We start from the raw sequence: 18,254 nt of genomic DNA on the forward strand, positions 1-18,254 counted from the left end.
TGTGTGAACAATGGGTTGTACTAGCAGCTGAAGTGGGGCTGCAAACAACTGTGGATGATGGAATGTGATATCTGAGCTCAGCTGCTGGATGGATCCACCTTGTACATATATATGTTTGGGTTTTTTCACTATTGGACCTCCATCCTAATTAGCCAGAGAGGTGAGCACTATGAGGCTATTGGTACTGCTTAGGTTGGTGTGAGCACTGAGTGTCTGCCTGTGTTGATCTGTGTGGCTGCCTATGTGTATATATATGTTGCACATATGTATGCATGTACCTGGGAATACATGCTCAGCCTCACTACTGACTGAAGCTGGGGCACGGAGCTGTGCAGCCTCACCTGTACCAGGCTACTGGACCCAGATCCCCTAGCACAGTCCTCCCAGTAGCCAGATCCACAGTCATGTGGATCCTGTGTCAGAGCTGCCCTGGGCCACCCAGCCCCAGGGGAGAGAAAGCCCATGAAGCCCGTGGGAATGCAGGTTCAGTCATCTCTTATGTAGTCCTGAATCTCCTCACCCTTCACTCCCTGACAGATCCATTGAATCTTTCCAAACTCAACTAAACGAAAAGATTTGATATGTCCTTTGTGGGTCAGACAGACTCATCCCAGTACAGGCTTAGCACTGATGCTTTCCTTCTGCTGCCCAAACACCTGGCTGCTTTGTATGTCAGCACTGGTTTATGGTGTGGCTTATGTCACATCTGTGTCCTTCAACTCTACAGTAAATTTTTCTAGGAAATTAATTCAGGAAACAACAGCCTTCTCCTATAGATAGGAGATAGAGACCTTGCTTGCTTTTGCACTAATTCTCTCACATGTACTAATTTGAATATTCCCTTTGAAAACAATGTTTCTTATCCTTTAGTGACTGAATTTTAGAGGTCTGGGTCCAAACAAGATTCATGTTTTGAACTCAGCACACAGGAAGAAAAGAGCAGAAAGTAATTGATATTTGAAATCTACAAGAAAAAAGCAAATGAGCTTGGGAAGCATACGCCTTAATATAAAATCGGGTACGAATGCATTAATAAATGTCAATTTGAACATATCTGGGAATATCAAGATTTTTAGAAATGGCATTATGAAACTAATATTAGGATAGTTGGACCTCTGAGCTATCTGGATGGAAGGAAACTTCTAATTTCCACTTCTCTGAATTCTGGAAATGTATTTATTATTTTTGTCTCGTTCTACCTTAAACATGTTCCTGAAATCCACTGATGCCTAAATCTTCCAGATCTTGTTTTCTCCTGTTGTTCTAGTTTTTGTCTTGGTTCCATATAAGGAAAGAACTTATGAAAATGGGTTATTTTACACAATCATCCCCTATTCCTTTCTTTCCTATTTTTCGTCTCTGAACATTCAGCCTAAAAGACAGAACGTGATTACCCAGTGAAAGCTCTGCACCCATGAACTCTCTCTGTTTTGTAGCCTTCAAAGTATTGTTTCTATAAAGACAATAAAAAAGTCTTGTTCCTTTATAAGAATGACTGCAAGGAGTGAAAGGAGTTTGTTCTCTAAGAAGAACAGCAAAGATTTTCCTTCTCCACCTCCTGAAAATGACTCAGTAAGAGATTTTGATCTCCATATTGTAAATTTGATATCCTGTGGATCTCCTCTTCACCTCACCTATTGAGTTGCCTGTTATATTACATCTTTCAAGCTTAATATGTGATTGATTAAAAAGCTTCATTTTCTGCTTGCTTTTCTATGTGATTATTCTGGGCTTAACTCTTTCATACTCATTACTATTATCAGCCAAACTCACTGCTGTAGAAGAATTCACTTAAACTCTGTCTAAGTACTAGTTGTTGGAATATGCAAAAAACTTCTTAATACAAACCACAAATCTTTCTGTCTGATGTAGACAGGTTTTTAAGGATATGTCTCAAATATGTGCAATTCCCCTAAAGACAAAAAGGTTCCCAACACACAAAAAGAAGTTGGCATCCATTTTATTGAATAAACGCATCCCTGTAATTTTCTTACGTCTCTCTGGGCATGGTCCTTCTCTCTGAAACTGTTTGCTGAAACCCAGGAGTAACCCTGGGGTTCTTTCCTTACACGCAGATCAAGGATTGGAGATTCTGGATTACTTTCTTGCCCTCTTTCTTTCCTACAGGCTCACTTTTCTTGAGAAACATGTTCTTCAATCTCTGCTACATTTCAATTTGAATGGGATTTCACCACTTGCATATAAAATTGCTCTCAGCCACACTGCTCAGATTTATTTGCTGCTGCAGATCAAAATGCTTGTTCTTCAACATTACTACTACTTAGGGTTTTTTCCCTTTTTTTCCCTGAAAGAACAGCTCTGGACTGACCTGGATTTTCAGTTAAAAGTGCTTACTTCTGACAATACCCAGTCCTTTCTGATCAAGAAAGCAGCAACTGTGGATCAGAAAGCCACAGGCGTACTCTCCTAATGGAAGGCAGATTGGCTTTTTGCAGGCAGGGGCAGAGGAGGGTGGAAATCTGGCTGCTCCAAATGGAATATTAACTGTCATTCCTACTCTACATGGCCCTGCTGGAGGTTGAATTCCAGGTCAGCTTCCTCAAATGCTGCAGCAGAGAATATGGTATAAATGTCCAAAGAATCAGTTGAAAACCCCTTTATCCCATGGACCCTTGCCTCCATTAGTCAAGCATGCTTTCTTACCTTGCAGAAGAGGTAGAACTTTGTAGGTTGCTGCATGGCTGTATGAAGGTTCATTGCAAAGGATTTCCTCTCTCAATTTCTATATTCTGCACCCGTGTTTTATTAATTGGAATAGTGAGAAATGACTCTTAAGAAAAACTGAGAAATAGTGAAAAAATAGTGCAGCTACCAGGCTGCAAACAGCTGCTCCCACAACTGCAGCTACTCTTGAAGTGTCATATGTCTCACAGTGTGTGCAGTCAGCAACACTATCATGTGCATATCTCTTACCATGGAACGTGAGAAGCATGAGGTTTGCAAACGTGTGATCAACTTCAAACCTCAGTGCCAGAAATTTGTCTCAGCAACAGCATTTGACAGTGTTTGAACCCAGTGCAACAAGGTAAGAGGAAGGCATGCTGCTTCTGTAATTAAAGACTGAAACTACACAGCATGAGCTTAAGCACCTTTGGGGTTTACCTGCAGAGTCACGAAGAAGTTCCTCCCATGACAAACTAATGCCAAGAGACAGGGTCGTCTGAGCCCCTTCCACAGGAGTACAGGAGGACAGCCTCTCCTAGTGAAAATTCCAAAAGCTTCATCCTTCCATAGGTAGAGCACAGTGACCAGGCACAGCAAAGGAATTGAGAAGCAGGAGGGCAATACCCCGAGAATCAAAACTTCACTGCCACATCTCTGTACCCTAACATCTTTTAAACCCTAGGTTCAACCAGGATACACTCTGCCAGTCATAAAGAAGCGAAGTTCACATGGGCCATCCTCTCTGTCCTAAACACACTATGTGAATCTTGGAACGTGTTTTAAATATTTATGCTTTCCAGCACTGAGTGATGTTTGCCCTACATTTCTTCTCTCCCACTGTGAACAGATGCGTGTCCTCACTCTATCTCCCTCCAGGAACGTTTTTCTCAACTAGATGATGCTGCTCAGGTAGCACAAGGCTTTTAACTAGGAGGTATCTCAGCAAGGCTCCAGTTAGCTTCCTCTTCTCTGGCCCCAAGTCACTCAACGCAGCTTTCACACTGACTGTCTTCCCAACAGTGAGCATGGTTATCTGAAATGTTTGCTTGTGCAGGAAGTTTGGAGTCCCAGCATAAACTTCGAAGGATAATTTCTCGATGAATTAGCTTTTCAGCGAAATTCTAACAAGGAGCTGGGAGTATTTGCTGCCAGTTGCTGAAGATGAAGGTATACTCTAGCAGTGTGAGGACTGGAAAAGTCCAACTCCTAAACCTCACACTCGCCAAGGCATGGAACTTTGTAAAACTGCCAGAAGACTCAAGCCAGACCTCAAATGCTGAAAATTACAGTCTCATTTTCAATTTTTCAGGCACACAAGAAGCCTAATGATTTTACTGAGAATTTGAGGTAAACAAAATTCACTCTACAAGACTGGAAAATGACAAGTTAAGCATTGTTTGATGCTATCTTTGATGCTACCTTCCTTGCTTTTTCCACCCCATGGATGAAAAAATAAATAAATTTAAAAGCAACATAAGCACTTCAGTCAAATAAGAGTGGCTTAGAAAATTCCTCTAATCTTATTTGGTTTTTAGAATTTAAGAGGGTACTTTCTAGAAGCATAGTAGAGTAGTTCTCTTTTTTAGAGGTATGCAATTTTGAAGTAAGTCTTCTGGATTTCTTCAAATTGCTGAAAATGTGTATTTCCCACTATTGTAATTAATATCTTGCAAACTTCTTTCCTGCCCATGACCACATCTTACTTGTTACAGTTAATGGAAATTTTAGAGGCACAGAGGGTCAAGTTTTTTCTTTACTATTTAGTTAGGCAAATAAATCTTTATTACTTGAATGACTCTCTGAAGAATAACAGATAGATAAAATATGATTTATAAGTTTTTTCCAGTCTTTATAAGAGCCCTCATCTGGAATACATACATAGTTTTAAAAAAGCATTGATTACAGCATCCACCGAGTGCTAAAATAAGTTTTGTTTGCTTTTAATGAAGAAAAATAAAAAAAATAACAAACTGAAAATTTAATATTGGATTATATGAAATTAGTAAGACCATACCTAACAGTACTGGTTAGGATGAAAGCAAAACTGACTGTTAAAAATTTGACCACTGATTGAAGCTTGCAATTTCAGCCTTCATCAATTGCTTCCTTGAGTGACTCATCAAATCAGTGTTACCTAGAAAATCAATACTGAAAAAACAGGTAAACCAACAAACAGTCCTTTCAGTCACACAACTCTTGAGAACACAGTAAAGCATTTTATTGTTTATACTCATTTTCATTTACACATAGAAGGAACAATCAATGCAGTTCTATCACAGCAGGTGGACCATATCCTGAAACTCTTAACTTTGACTGCTGAATATGCATAGACCTGTCTTAGGGTCAAATCAGAGGGAAAAAAAAAAAAGAAAAAAAAAACTATAGGAGGAAAGTAGGGAGGAGAGTAATTTCACTAACATCAGTTTACTCATGATTCATGGGTATTTATTTTGCAGGTGACACAGCTCTTCTGATAGAACAAACTGCTTCACTTCTTTACAAAATACACTAAATAATGTAATTACTTAGGGAATTCTAAATTTCGCAGTGGTTCATGCAGTAAGGGTGTGCAACTGACACAAAATGGAAAACATGGTTACAACATCAAACTGCTACTTCTATTCCCAGCTGGTTTATGGAAAAGGTCACTGGACTTCCTGATTTCTGCTCTTCTGGAGTAGAAGCAAGAAGTATTTACTTTGTAAATGCAACTATGAAGACAGACTATAGATATGCAGTGCAGTTGAACAGGTCTACAACTCTGGTTTCTACAGCATTTGCTATTGTGTTGAAATACAAACATAACTTTTGCACACTGTCACTTCTCACACATGTTCAGCTGGAGGAGTCATTTACAGAATGTACTGTGATACTCCTATTTTAAACGCTGCCTTTTTTTTTCCCTCCTCTTGGCCTCATATGTGAAGGGAGCAACTCTTTCCACTGAAAGAAAGAAATTACAGGTGTGCAGAAGTACAACTATGCTACCAACACAGACAGAGACAACTGTGCTCTTGTGCACACCCCTACAACCGGCCAGAGAACAAATTAAGAAGTTAAGCCTGCAAAATAAATGGAGTTTACTCTCAAACTTTTTCTTCAGTCCAGATGAATTATAGACCTTGATACGAGGCTGCCCTCTTTTTTTGCAACTGATCTGCGTAACTATTGGAACAGCATCTCTGCCAGAGTCATTACACTGAAATGCAGAGCTGAGCAGTTTGGTGGCAGTATGTATTGACGTTTTTGCAGCATCATGAGTCTGGCAACTGGGCTTGGGGAAGTTTCAAGCAGTGGGTCTTTACAATAGCAACTTGATTCTGCAGACAAAAAGCAAAAGATTGGCAGAATTATTAAAGTATCACAATAAAGGCAAGTGTGCAGAACATGGAGCTGAGCTTAGCTATTAGCTGGCAGACACTTCTGTCAGCCGCGCAAAAAGGCACAGCTTTACCGTGTGTGAAGAGAAACACAAAGGTGTCGAGTCTTTCATGGTGGCTAAAAAGCAGCTCTCTCAGGATGCCTGCTCCCGGCCGGCTCCGCTCTCAGCAGGAGCAGTCGGAACCGTAAGGAGGACAGAAAGTAGGCTGAACTTTACCAGCAGCCTTAATCTGCGGCCTGTCCTACCTTCCTTTCCAAAAAAACAGCCCACCCCAAAACAATAAAACAAGCCGATGCTGGCACCGGGACTGCACCCGACTCCCTGCAGAGGGGGTTGCATCGCGGCTGCGTCGGGATGCCTCCAGCTACGGCCGTGGGACCGGAGGCGGCACTGGGCGGGGGCGACGACGGCACCGGGGGGTTGCCCTGCCCCAGTCAGCAACCGGGTTGGAAAGCAAGTGCAATTTAGCACTAATTGGTCTAAACACGGACATTATCATGCGAAATGGTGGCAGACTGGTTTAATAGGTGGAATAAAAAGCAGATTGCCGTGAGTCACTCCCTGCGAGCTGGGGGGGAACAACCCGGCACACGCTGTGAAATGTCAGGAGCGTGCGGCATCGTCGCTGCTCGCCGCCACTTGCAAAGGGGCTGAAACCAGCTATTTGTGGGGTCGTACCCCCTTCTTCCCGTTTCCGAAACCTTCCCGCCCCATTCCCGATCACCTCCACACCCCTCCCAGTCCTCTCCCGGAGCGCACCCACCTGTGGCGCCGGGCACCGGCGTGCGTGGGGGCAGACCCGGAGGACACATCGCATTCAAAACGTTCAGCCTGTGCATCGGAAACGTATGAGTTTGTGGAAAGCTTGTTTGAAGTCTTCGTTCGACATAGTATAGATGACGGGGTTGATGAGGGAGTTGAGATATCCGAGCCATGTGAAAAAGTCAAAGATGGCCATGTGGAACCAGCAAGCGTCCTTGCAAATAGGCAACACCAGGCTGATGATGAAAAAGGGCAGCCAACAGACGATGAAGGCTCCTAAAATAATCCCTAAAGTCTTTGTAGCTTTCCGCTCTCTAGCGGCCGTGAGCTTCTTTTTCTCCAGGAGGGCATCCGAGACCTTCACCTTCACCTGGTTCATGTACACGGGAGAGCCCGTTTCGCTGAATCCCTCGGGGGTCTTGGAGTTTATGGACGTGACGGAGGAGGACGACCCCGGGGAATCTGTGATTAACTGAGCCCGCGTTAGTCTTTTACCTGCTTTCTTTGGAGTCTGCTTCAAAATCCGCGACCTGGCTTCCACGTAGATCCTCCCGTAGAGGGCAATCAGCAGCAGGGTGGGGAAGTAGAAGGCTCCCACCGTAGAGTACACGGTGTAGAGGACGTGGTCTGTGTTCACCACACAGTGAGAGACTTCTTCAGCCTTCGCCTGCCTCCAAAACAAAGGGGGCATGGAGATGCAGATGGAGAAAACCCACACTAGAGCGATCATGCCCGCTGCCCGCTTGGGAGTCCGTTTTGTGGAGTACTCGACGGCGTCGGTGATCGCCCAGTAGCGGTCCAGGGCGATGACACAGAGGTGCAGGATGGACGCCGTGCAACAGGTGATGTCCGAAGACAACCAGATATCGCAGACTACCTGGCCCAGCGTCCACTTGCCGGTCACAGTGTACATGGTGCTGATGGGCATGACGAGGATGGAGACGAGAAGGTCGGTGACAGCCAGCGAGGCGATGAGATAGTTAGCCGGCGTGTGGAGTTTCCTCGTCTGGTAGACCGTGGCGATGACAAAGGCGTTGGAGAGCACTGTGGCCAGGGTGACAAGAGCCAGGACGACGGCCAGCACGATCTTCCAGGAGAGAGGGGTGGAATCTTGGTAGATCCCTTCCTCGGCGCTGCAGTTTCGGTAAGAATCGTTGGCGGGGATCAGCTGCGCCCGGCAGGGACCTGGCGGCTCCATCCCTCCGCTGCCGCCCCCCGCCCCGCAGACGGCGGGGCTCGGCGCGGCACACGGGGCCGCTACCCCTGTAGGACCCCGTCGGCACCGGGGGAGGGCTGCAGCATCCCCGCGCCGGCACCACCCCTCGCCCGCCCGCCCGCCCTTCCGGGAGCACCGAGCGGGGCTCCGCGGAGTCTCACTCCCCGCCGGCGACGGAGCAGACCAGATCGGGGGACAGACGTGCCAGCTCGCCCCGCCAGCACATTGCCCCGCCGCCTCCCTGCGGACAGCGGCGAGCCCTGAGCATGGGGCTCTCGCCCCGGTCGCCCTTAGGTGTGGCCCCTCCGCCCGCAGCTCCGCACCGCGTCTCGACGGGCGCAGCGGCGGCGCTGCATGCTCGCGGGCGGTGGCCTCGCCCCTCGGGCTGCGAGCGCGACGGCTGCAAGGGCAGCGGAGCCGCCCCGCCGGGCTCTGCCTTCACACACAGCCCGCCGCAGCAAGTTTGCAGCCGCCGCCGCGGGTGCGGGAGGAGCAGGGGGAGGAGAAGGAAGAGGAGGGTCCGCAGGAGGCAGGAGGGGAGACCACCTCCCATGGCGGCCCGCCGCGAGCCATTCTGTCGGGGAATTGCCTCAGCCCACCGCCGGCACCCGCGCGCAGAGGCCGGTGTGAGGGAGCGGTGAGCAGCCGCCGCCCCTTATATAGCGGGCAGCGCAGTCCCGCCGGCACCGAGCAACCGGTGCCGCTCCCGGGCGGGCTGCCCGCCTGCCCGCGGAGGAGGAGCCGCCGCCTGCTTCGGCCCTCCTTCCTCTCTCCCTCCCGCACCCACCCGCTGCTCGACGGGGAGTCCGACCCGGCGCGGCCGGCCCGGCCCCGCGCACCGCCCCCCCGCCCTTCTCCCCGCAGGCGTCGGGAGGAGCCCGGGTTTGTCCCCAGTCCCACTGCAGCGCGGAGGGGGAGCGGCCCCCTCCTCCCCAACCCTCCGGATCCGACATGAGAGGTGCGACGGCGCTGGGGGATGTGGGTCGCCCTGGTGCTTCGCCTGGCCCTATCCCTTGTTGCACCGTGTCCGCGGCGCCTCGATGCTGAGCTGGGTGATGGGGGGCCCCCAGGGTGCCCTCTGGCCGCGCAGGAGTGGCTGTTCTCCGCTGCCCCGTACCAAGGCGGCCTCGCAGATGCCGCTCCGTGACGGAGCTGTGCGTACGGGGAAGGGCAGGGGCAAGCAGGATGGTGCTGGACAAGGACAGAGGCACAGCCGGAACGGACTAACAGCTAGGTTCGCCCGCCCTGCCCGGCGGGTAGGGGGCTGTGCGGTGCGGCAGGTCTCGCTCCTGCAGGTGCTGCACATCCCACCGGCTCACATCGCCTACTTTACACTTAAACGTTTAGCAATCCAGCGCCTCCGGGGCTCAGGATTTTTTACCTTTTATTCACCTTTTCTTTCTTTCTAATCGCTTTTTTTTTTTTTTTTTTTTTTTTTCCCTGTTGTGCTTGGAAATGCGCACCCGTGACCGAACAGCCCTAACGTGCCCCGCAGGATCCTTTACTGCTCCGGGGGCGGGGGCAGGAGCTGTACCCGGAGCACACATTTGTCCATATCCCGCAGCTCCTGCTGGCGTTTGTTCTCCGCAGCCGCAGGGAAGTTTTGCACACAAAGGGAAGTGCGAGCTTGCTTTTTGCTGGGTCAGGGTAATTCCAAGCTCAGTGAAATATCTAGTCTCCAGCCATGGAGCAAATCTTCCCGAAGATGCCACGACATACCCAATAAAGAGGAGGCAGGCGCATGTCTGTCTGCAGGCATGTTTGTGCACACCTGCGCATGCTGCTACCTGCCTAAGCAAGCTCTCTGCAAACTCTCAGTGCTCCCCTCTTGCATATCTCCTCCCGGCTGTTTTCCCCTGTGGTAGGAAGGCAAAGTGCCCTCATTCTTCCTGGGCCATGCTCAGCACCACACAGGGATAAACACTGTGTGGATCTCCCTGGGACATTGGGCTGATGGCAGGGTGAGAAACCTGAGTGCCGTGTTGGTCATCCTTGAGCAAAAGGAACTGGCACACCTGAAAGGATGGAAATCAAGGAAGAACAGCACGAGGAGGCTGGAGACAATCCATGGTGGCCCAGAGGTCACCCCACTGGGTGAGACTGAAAACTCTAGGAAGGAAGCATTGAACTGCGGGAGAGCCAAGGCTGCACAGGAGTGTGGGAAAGCCAGAGCCCTGCAGGGACAACCCTTTTGCTCCCTCTTTTCAGTACTGGGCAAGGTGCCCTGATCTTGGGAGGCACTAAGCACCCACAGGTCCCCTGAGATCAACAAGCAGTGATGGTGCTTGAGATTTTGTAATATCAGTCATAGATCAGTTCTTTAATTAGGCTCTGTCAAGAACTGAGGTAGGGAGAGGGTTGCCTTAGATTAATCAAAGTGTGTCAGTGAAGGTTTGCGTACATTCACCAAACTGATAGGAAGATAAAATGTCAGAAAGCCTTTCTGTTTTCCCAAAAGGGCTTGGGATAGGGTTTGGTCTGTTTCCATGATTTTATTTTATGGTGCCTCCTGGTGCTCAGCGGAGCCTGGTAATTGGTTGGAGTCTCTAGGCTCTATTGCGTTAAAAATAATAATACAGAGCTATCTACAGTCTTCTGGTCTCTTTGATGGGCAGAGATTTTATAATCCTGCTTTTTAACACAGTGTGATATTGCTTCCACTTCTGCTCGACATTTCTGGCTTAATTTAGTTGTGCTTAAGTTGGCAGCTGCCCTCGAGCATCCATAGCTCAACATTCTTCCCAAATAGGGCTACATATCTCAAACTGATTTAAATTTAAAACACCAATAATAACAAAAGGAAAACCTAGTTCTTCATTCAGTTTTGGGGCATCTTTCCTCTGGTGGAAGGGCTCTTCTGATAAAATTAGAGTCTCCAAGGGTAATGTTCTAGCTCTAGCCACTGCCATTAGTCATGTCATGTAATGCAGACACGTACTATGTGAATGGGCAATGTGTTCTGGCCACCCTGCTAATGTCACTGTTTACCCTCATTATAAAATGTTTGTGTTCTGTGCACAGCTTTTGCTGTTGCCCTTATCCATTAATTCTGGGTTACTATTCATCAGCAATCATCATTCATTGCTTCCCTCTTTGACTTGGCAAGAAGATGCTTTTCTCTTCCCATGTTTGTTTTCTTCTGTTGTGCTCACTTGTTTCTTATTCAGTTATGTAGTCCTGCTGCCAGTGGTCAGGAAAGCATCCAACCCATTGCAGGTCTAACTGTGATGACTTCACTACATAGCCCTGTGCCACACCTGGGCTCCCATGAGATAAGGCTTGGTGAAAACAGGCACCAGCTTCTACCTAGATCATCAATAAGTACTGGCATATTGGAGTACCACTCAAAACCATATTGTGAATCATATATATTATCACATGAATAATGATATCTCATTGTTGTGCTGTCACCCTGAAGCTTGCATTTTATTGTGTACCTTCCCTTCTCCTAACTGGATCTGAAAAAATGCTTAAGGGAAGAGATCCTATTTCCTAAAGCTTCTGGCTTCTGTGCAGAGGCAGGCATAAAATTAATTTATTTCTGTTGACATAAGACTGTTAATACTTCTTATCCATATTTTGATGTATTAAAATACAAATATAGAAACTGCAATAAAAACTGAGCCTATTACTGGTTTATTGCATCACAAAGTGCCCATGTATGGCATAAATGTCATCAATGACATAGTAAATAAATCAGAGAGAGAAGACAGACACATAGAAACAAACCTCAGTACCAGAAAGGAAAAGTCCTCATCCTATAGTCAGATCTGTCCTGGCCACAGATAATGTTGTCTGGGTTTTGGCTTTTGGATCTTCTAGGTATATTTGAACACAGGGCTCAGCGCACAATATAAACATCACCTCTACCCTTGACTCAGGTGGCAAGTTGTATGTAATGCCATCTGTAGCCTCCTGCAATGTGATGAGATTCCTCCTCATATTTTAAATAATGAAATTCTGAGTCCTTCTGTTAGCAAAGATAACCTTCACTATGTAAATCAATGCAGTGGTATTTTGTTGAATTTGCCAACAGACAAATAACACTAATGTATGTGTGAAGTTTCTCAATGTTAACTTTGAAATATAGCTAAGGCCATTTAAATGCCAACACTTTTAAGTCACTAGTCAAAATAAAAACACCCAGCTTGAGTTACTGAAATTTAATTATAAGGAACAGCTGGGCCTGGTTTTGATTTTGACGCTAAGGACCCAGAAAAAGAAACAAGCACGTGGGCTCAGTAGGCACATGTATAGGCTGAGTTTTTCTGACCCAAGGGAATAAAGTCAGATGAAGTTATTTCCTTATTCTTCATACTGGTCAGGTACAGTTGCTGAAAAATGCACTCAGATACCCTCCAAAGAGTATTCGATTACTTTAAGTAGGCAATTGAGGTCAAGCAAAAAGAAACTCCAGTCCTCCCTTACACTGTCTCTACCATTTTGCACCCATCCTGACTCATTTCAGTTCATGGAGGCTGCAGTTGAGGTTGGTGACTGTTCCTAATTCATCTACAAGGGATTGCTCTTTAATGTTTCTACAGATTCTCCACAGGTAACTGCTTCAATCCTGACCCATCTCCTCTCCTTCTACACTGCCCATTATTCTCCTGCTTCATTACAAAGCAGAAAAAATTACTTGTATTGCCTCCTTGTTATTGTGTTTTCCATCTGAGGCTGCTGGGGCCTCTCATTCACACTAAAATCAGTGCAAATACATGTTTTGCTGCCAGAGAGTCTTCCTGAATAATCATCCCTGCAGTTCAGGTTGTCTCCAGTTGTACACTTTAAGAGGTTTTAACCCTCCAGGATCTGTCTGTGAGGAAATAGATGCAGATCCACTGGGGAATGAACTGTGGGAAATAGCCATGACAGTACAACATAAAGGTACAGCTGTCTACTAGGACTGAAAGTCAATGACATAACCTTTAACTCCTGCCTACCACATAAGAAAAAAAAAAAAAAGAGAGGAGCACCCATTCAGCATGAAGGCAAAGGATGCTGCATTTAGACTCTGCAGGGATTCAGTGTCATGTTCTGTGCTCAGACCTGGCAGACTAAATCCTCCACTTTCAGATATGGACCCATATCAGCTTTAAAGCATTGGCCCACTTCAGTATGTTCAAATCTTCCTTCTTTTGGAGATGAAGTCTGCAGTGGTCTACTTTCAGGATCCAGATCTGATTTCAAATGGGTCCCAAATATAAAGTTTTCAGAAACAAAACACTGAATTCTGTGTTTAAAAAAAGTCTGCACACATTTTAAAGCAGCAAACTACTAATGCAGAAAGCTTGATGGAAAATTGTGCAATGCAGTGAATCAGAGTAAAGAAGTAAAATTGGTTAAAATTAAGAATTAAATCTTTTCCTTGTGAAATCAGCATGTCAACACTGATTTAAGGGGAGGTACAAAGATTTCCTCCTAGTAAAGAACTGGTTCTTCACCGTGGTTAATTAATATTTATCTAGGAAAGAAGGTAACATATGCTAAGCCCACTGCCACTATTTATAAGCATGCTCTAGTCGTTCTTTGTTCCCGGAGATAATCAGAAGCTAGGAGCGTTTGCTGGCATGCAGATTTGGGCTGCTAATTAAATAAAATGCATTATCCATTAATTTGAGTCCTTTTAGGATGCCAGTGTTTACTAGTTGACAGTTTTCTTCTGCAGTATGACATTTAATTGCAAAATTTAGTTCTGTATTCTACTTAGCAAGAGGCTTACAGAGATGTTTGCAACATGCTGAAATTCAGAAAAGGAAGAAACTTTGATGGCCACAAAGGTCTTGTAGGCCTACTTACATCAGCAGAGTAAGGCAGCAAGACTAAAGCTATGACATCGTCCAAATGCCAGAGATTTGCAAGGCCCGGAGGCCCTTTGAGAGATTCAGGCTATGTGCAGTTTACTCTCAGCAGCACTTTGCAAGGTAGTGCACAGCCAAAGATCTCATTTTGATGACAAGTGAGAGCTTCTGTAAACCAATTAAATTCAATATAACCTGGTCTTGGAGCAAGGCTGTTATGAAACTGTTGGTCTAGATGCTCCAAAGTGTGAAATCCACTCTACCTAAAGAATAATTGAGCCGGCAAAGGCCATCACTATCACCATTGCTTCATGAGTAGCTCTTTCTTTGAGGAAGAAAACAAAGACTCTGAGAAGCAAAAAGCACAGAAGAGGTAGATAAATATAATTGTGTCACTTCCTCCAAATATGAGCCATTGGTGCGTCCTGCTGGCTGGAAGCAGAACTGTATGTAATATGACAGAAAAGTAACCAAGAAAATCTAGAGAGCCAGATCTACAGCCCAGATCAGCATCAACCCAGTGATTTAAGGAAGCTGTAGCCAATGCTACGAAAGGATGTGACCTGTTATTATTTATCAATATTTTAATTATCTAAAGATTCTCTAACTGACAGGTCTCATAGAAACCTGTAAAACTCAACTTCTTCACGTCTAGTGTATATATGTGCTTATTGGAGAAGGGAGTTTTAAACTGTATAAGATGCATATATAGATGTAATCTCTATTTAGAAAAGTACTTTTTATTTTTCATTACAGGAAGAAGTCAGTCTTAAAGGATGCTCAGATAGAGATATTGAGCTGATCTTAAAATACTGTTCTGCTGGGTGTATCCTTTAAAATGTGAATGGATTTATTTTATTTTATTTAAAAAAAAAAAAAAAGAGATGTGGTCTTTTTCTCATTTGAAAGATCATAGAATCACAGAATGGTTTGGGTTGCAATGGACCTTAACAATCACCTAGTTCCACCTCTCTGCCATGGGTAGGGACACCTTCCACTAGACCATGTTGCTCAAAGCCCTGTCCAACCTGGCCTTGGTTCACGTCTGTGTGGAAGCAGAATCAGACAATTTTATCTTATAGCTTTTATATTTCAATTGTGAATTTCATCGGTATGCCTTTCCTTCCTTGGGAAAATCTTGTTATGCCTTTTTCCCAATGCTTACTCTCTTCATAATCCTGCCTCTACATTCCAGGTGGTCTGCAAAGGCACATTGAGTGTACAGTTCACCTCTGTGAGAGGAAGCCAAAGCTTCCAAACCCTAGCAGTTTTCTTCTTACCAAGTACAAGAAAAATATGCATCTGTTATTAAAACAAACAAACAAAAAAAAGATAACCTAAGCTCTCTTTGTGTTTCCTTGGCTTTCTCAGCATTCTCAAATTCCTTTGGACTTTGCTCAGATCTGTCCCCATATCCCCTTCATCCTAGTAATGAACTTTCTCTCCTCACTTCCAAGCTGCCTTCTCCATGTCTTGCTCCTTGCATCTGGGCACCCCTCTGCACAGGAGCCTGACATTCTGTTCCTCCACCCTGCTCACACTCCTGTCCTTGGGAGGGAGGAGGAAAGACTTCCTTGCATGTCCCTCCAAGACTCGCAGTCTCTCTTTTATGTTTAAATAAGAGCACTAAATCACAGTGGATTTCTGCATTTCAAAACTCTAAGCCCCATGTAAGATGCTGGAAAAACCTCAGGTGAAGTTACCTCACTGCCCAAGCTGCCTCTGCTTAAGAGTAGAGCTAGGGAGCTTTAGTAGCTAAAACTATCAGCCTGGTTTCTATCATGTTTCAGTTACTTTTTCCTAGCCTTGGAATCTGCACCATACCTAGCCTACACATTTCCAGAGCCTGCTGCTGTGGCCATGATCCCCTTCTCTCTTCATCCATTCTTTGTGCATCCCTCCCGTTATCCCATTCCTCCACTAATACCTCACTAATAGGCACATTTTCTTTACATGACTTTCAAAGCCTTTGGTAGTTTATCTGCTTCTCATCACATATTCAGGTCAATTACTGCCTTCCACTAGACTCTGATGCTGGCCCCTCCCAGAGTCTTATTTGATTTCAATCAGACATCTTCATGCCTTCCCAGGCTTGAGAGAAGCTTCCTTAACAGGCACAGATATCCTCATTATCTTGCCTAAAAATCCTCCTTTGCTGTAATGCCTACAAAACACCCTTGACAGAAGTCAGGCTGTTGATTAAGCTATGACTACTACCTATTATTCTTTCTGGTAGTATTTTGTCTGCTGATGTTCTCCCACCTCTGTGCCTCTGCTAGCACTAATCTCAGACTTTGATTCTTTAGAACAAAGACTACATATTTGCTCTAAGTGGTTGCAGAGCCTTGAAAATAGCTTTTAGGGTCCTGATCCTGTCCTTCAAGTGGCTTGCTATGAACTGGTTTTATATCAATAGTAACTATTAACAATATCTTCTTTTGTGCTGTTTCTTATCTGTACAGTTCAGAAATCTCTTTGTCAATAATCCCAAATCAATACAAGGTATCAACTGTGATGGGTTGATCCTGGCTGAAAGCCAGGTGCCCACCAAAGCCACTCTATCACTCTCCTCCTCAGCTGGACAGGAGAGAGAAAATATAATAGAAAGCTCATGAGCCAAGATAAGGACAGGAAGAGATCATTCATCAGCATCATGGGCAAAATGGATTCAACCTGGAGAAAAGGAATTTAATTTATTGCCAATCAAATCAGAGTAGGATAATGAAAAATAAAACCCAAATCTTAAAAACACATTCCCCCCACCCCTCCTTCTTCCCGGGCTCAACTTCACTCCTGATTTCTCTACCTTCTTTTGCCCGGCAGCAGAGGGGAACAGGGAATGGGGGTTGTGTTCAGTTTATCACACATTGTCTCTGCCAGTCCTTCCTCCTCAGGGGGAAGACTCCTCACACTCTTCCCCTACTCCAGTGGGTTCCCTCCCACAGGAGACAGACCTCCAGAAACTTCTCCAAACTGAGTCCTTCCAAACTGGCTACAGTCCTGCATGAACAGCTCCAGTGTGGGTCCCTTCCATGGGGTTGCAGTCTTTCAGGAACAGGCTGCTCCAGCGTGGGTCCTCCTGGGGCCACAAGTCCTGCAGCAAACCTGCTGCAGCATGGGCTCCTCTCTCCATGGGGCCACAGGTCCTGCTGGGACCTTGCTCCAGCACAATGAACAAGGGCTCACAGCCTCCTTTGGGTATTCCTCTGCTCTGGTTTGGGGCCCTCCACAGGAGCCCAACCTTTTGTTCCCCCATCCTGCTTACACTCCTGTCCCTGGGAAGGAAGAGGGTGACAAGGTAGATATATTTGCTCCACTGTGGACCTCCATGGGCTGCAGCGGGACAGCCTGCCTCACCATGGTCTGCAACACAGGCTGCAGGGGAATATCTGCTCTGGTGCCTGGAGCAGCTGCTGCCCTCCTTCTGCACTGACCTTGGTGTCTGCAGAGTTGATGCTCTCACATATTCTCACTACTCTTTTCATCTGCAGTTGTGCAGATTTTTTTCCCCTCTTCTTAAATGTTATCCCAGAAGTGCTCCCACTGTTGCTGGTGGGCTTGGCCTTGGCCAGCAGTGGGTCCATCTTGGAGCCATCTGTCACTGGCTCTTTTGGACACCAGGGAAGCTTCTAGCAGGTTCTCACAGAAGCCACCCCTGTAGTCTCCCCTTTTCCCCCTCAAACCTTGCCACACAAACACAGTACAGCAACATATGACTGATCCATATAAACTGGCATGATCAGTGCAGCAGAGAACTCTAAAATCAGGCAGAACCTACAAATGTAAACATCCTCATTTGCTGTTTGAGGAAAACTGTAATGTTTTGCTATTTTAAAAGATGAGAAGAACTGTCCCTTATTTCCCTTATGCAACTAACCAGAAATAAAATAGAAGAGCAGACTATTAAAATATGATATGCTTCTGGTTGTTCTCTTCTATTGCAGCTCTGAATTCTGAGCTGTAGAGAGAAAAGGGAGGAAAAAAAAAAAACAAACCTGCTGGAAAAGAAGTTCCCAAAGACTGGGGGGGTTGCAAAACAGAGAGCATGATTACCCTTTCCCTTCTGCATCTGATCCTTATCTGTCCTAAGTTTCTGTTCTCCAAAATTTCCCCAGATGAGAATTCATCACTTAAAGTTTTATTATAAGAAGTAGTGGTTTAATCTTAAGTGATCTTGCCTAACCTCTGCCTAAAGTATATTCACTTAAAATAAAACCTTAGGCACCTGGTCATGGCAGACAGTATCTCTATTCTCAGTGGCTTTCTAGGCCTCTTTTTTCCTTTGGCTATAGTACAACCATTGGTACTTATTCTAGGAAATCTCTTTCATTAGCGGTATGTTTCTTGCCTCAGGGAGGTAGGCTTTCTTACTGGCTCAGCACTATATGTAACATTAGATGTTAATTTA

At 45.7% G+C, this 18,254-nt stretch overlaps 1 protein-coding gene and 1 long non-coding RNA gene across 2 annotated transcripts in view; one reads left to right on the forward strand and one right to left on the reverse strand.

Annotated features, from left to right (window-relative positions):
• Window positions 1-4,881: 4,881 nt before the first annotated feature.
• On the reverse strand, window positions 4,882-8,027 carry HTR1B (5-hydroxytryptamine receptor 1B). The gene is made up of 2 exons (XM_062608235.1): window positions 6,831-8,027; window positions 4,882-6,005 (listed from the first exon to the last, which is right to left on the reverse strand). The coding sequence occupies exon 1, from the start codon at window positions 8,025-8,027 to the stop codon at window positions 6,894-6,896; it is 1,134 nt and encodes a 377-aa protein (XP_062464219.1). The 3' UTR covers window positions 4,882-6,005; window positions 6,831-6,893.
• Window positions 8,028-9,465: 1,438 nt separating this feature from the next.
• LOC134158328 (uncharacterized) overlaps window positions 9,466-18,254 on the forward strand; it is a 28,502-nt gene continuing 19,713 nt past the window's right edge. Inside the window, exons 1-2 of the long non-coding RNA XR_009962722.1 lie at window positions 9,466-10,139; window positions 14,603-14,672. This is a non-coding gene — a long non-coding RNA (uncharacterized LOC134158328). The remainder of the gene's footprint in view (window positions 10,140-14,602; window positions 14,673-18,254) is intronic.

The sequence above is a fragment of the Pezoporus occidentalis genome, unplaced genomic scaffold, assembly GCF_034315485.1.
Source record: "Pezoporus occidentalis ecotype Australia unplaced genomic scaffold, CSIRO_AGI_Poc_V1 ctg13, whole genome shotgun sequence".
Classification (NCBI taxonomy): domain Eukaryota; kingdom Metazoa; phylum Chordata; class Aves; order Psittaciformes; family Psittacidae; genus Pezoporus; species Pezoporus occidentalis.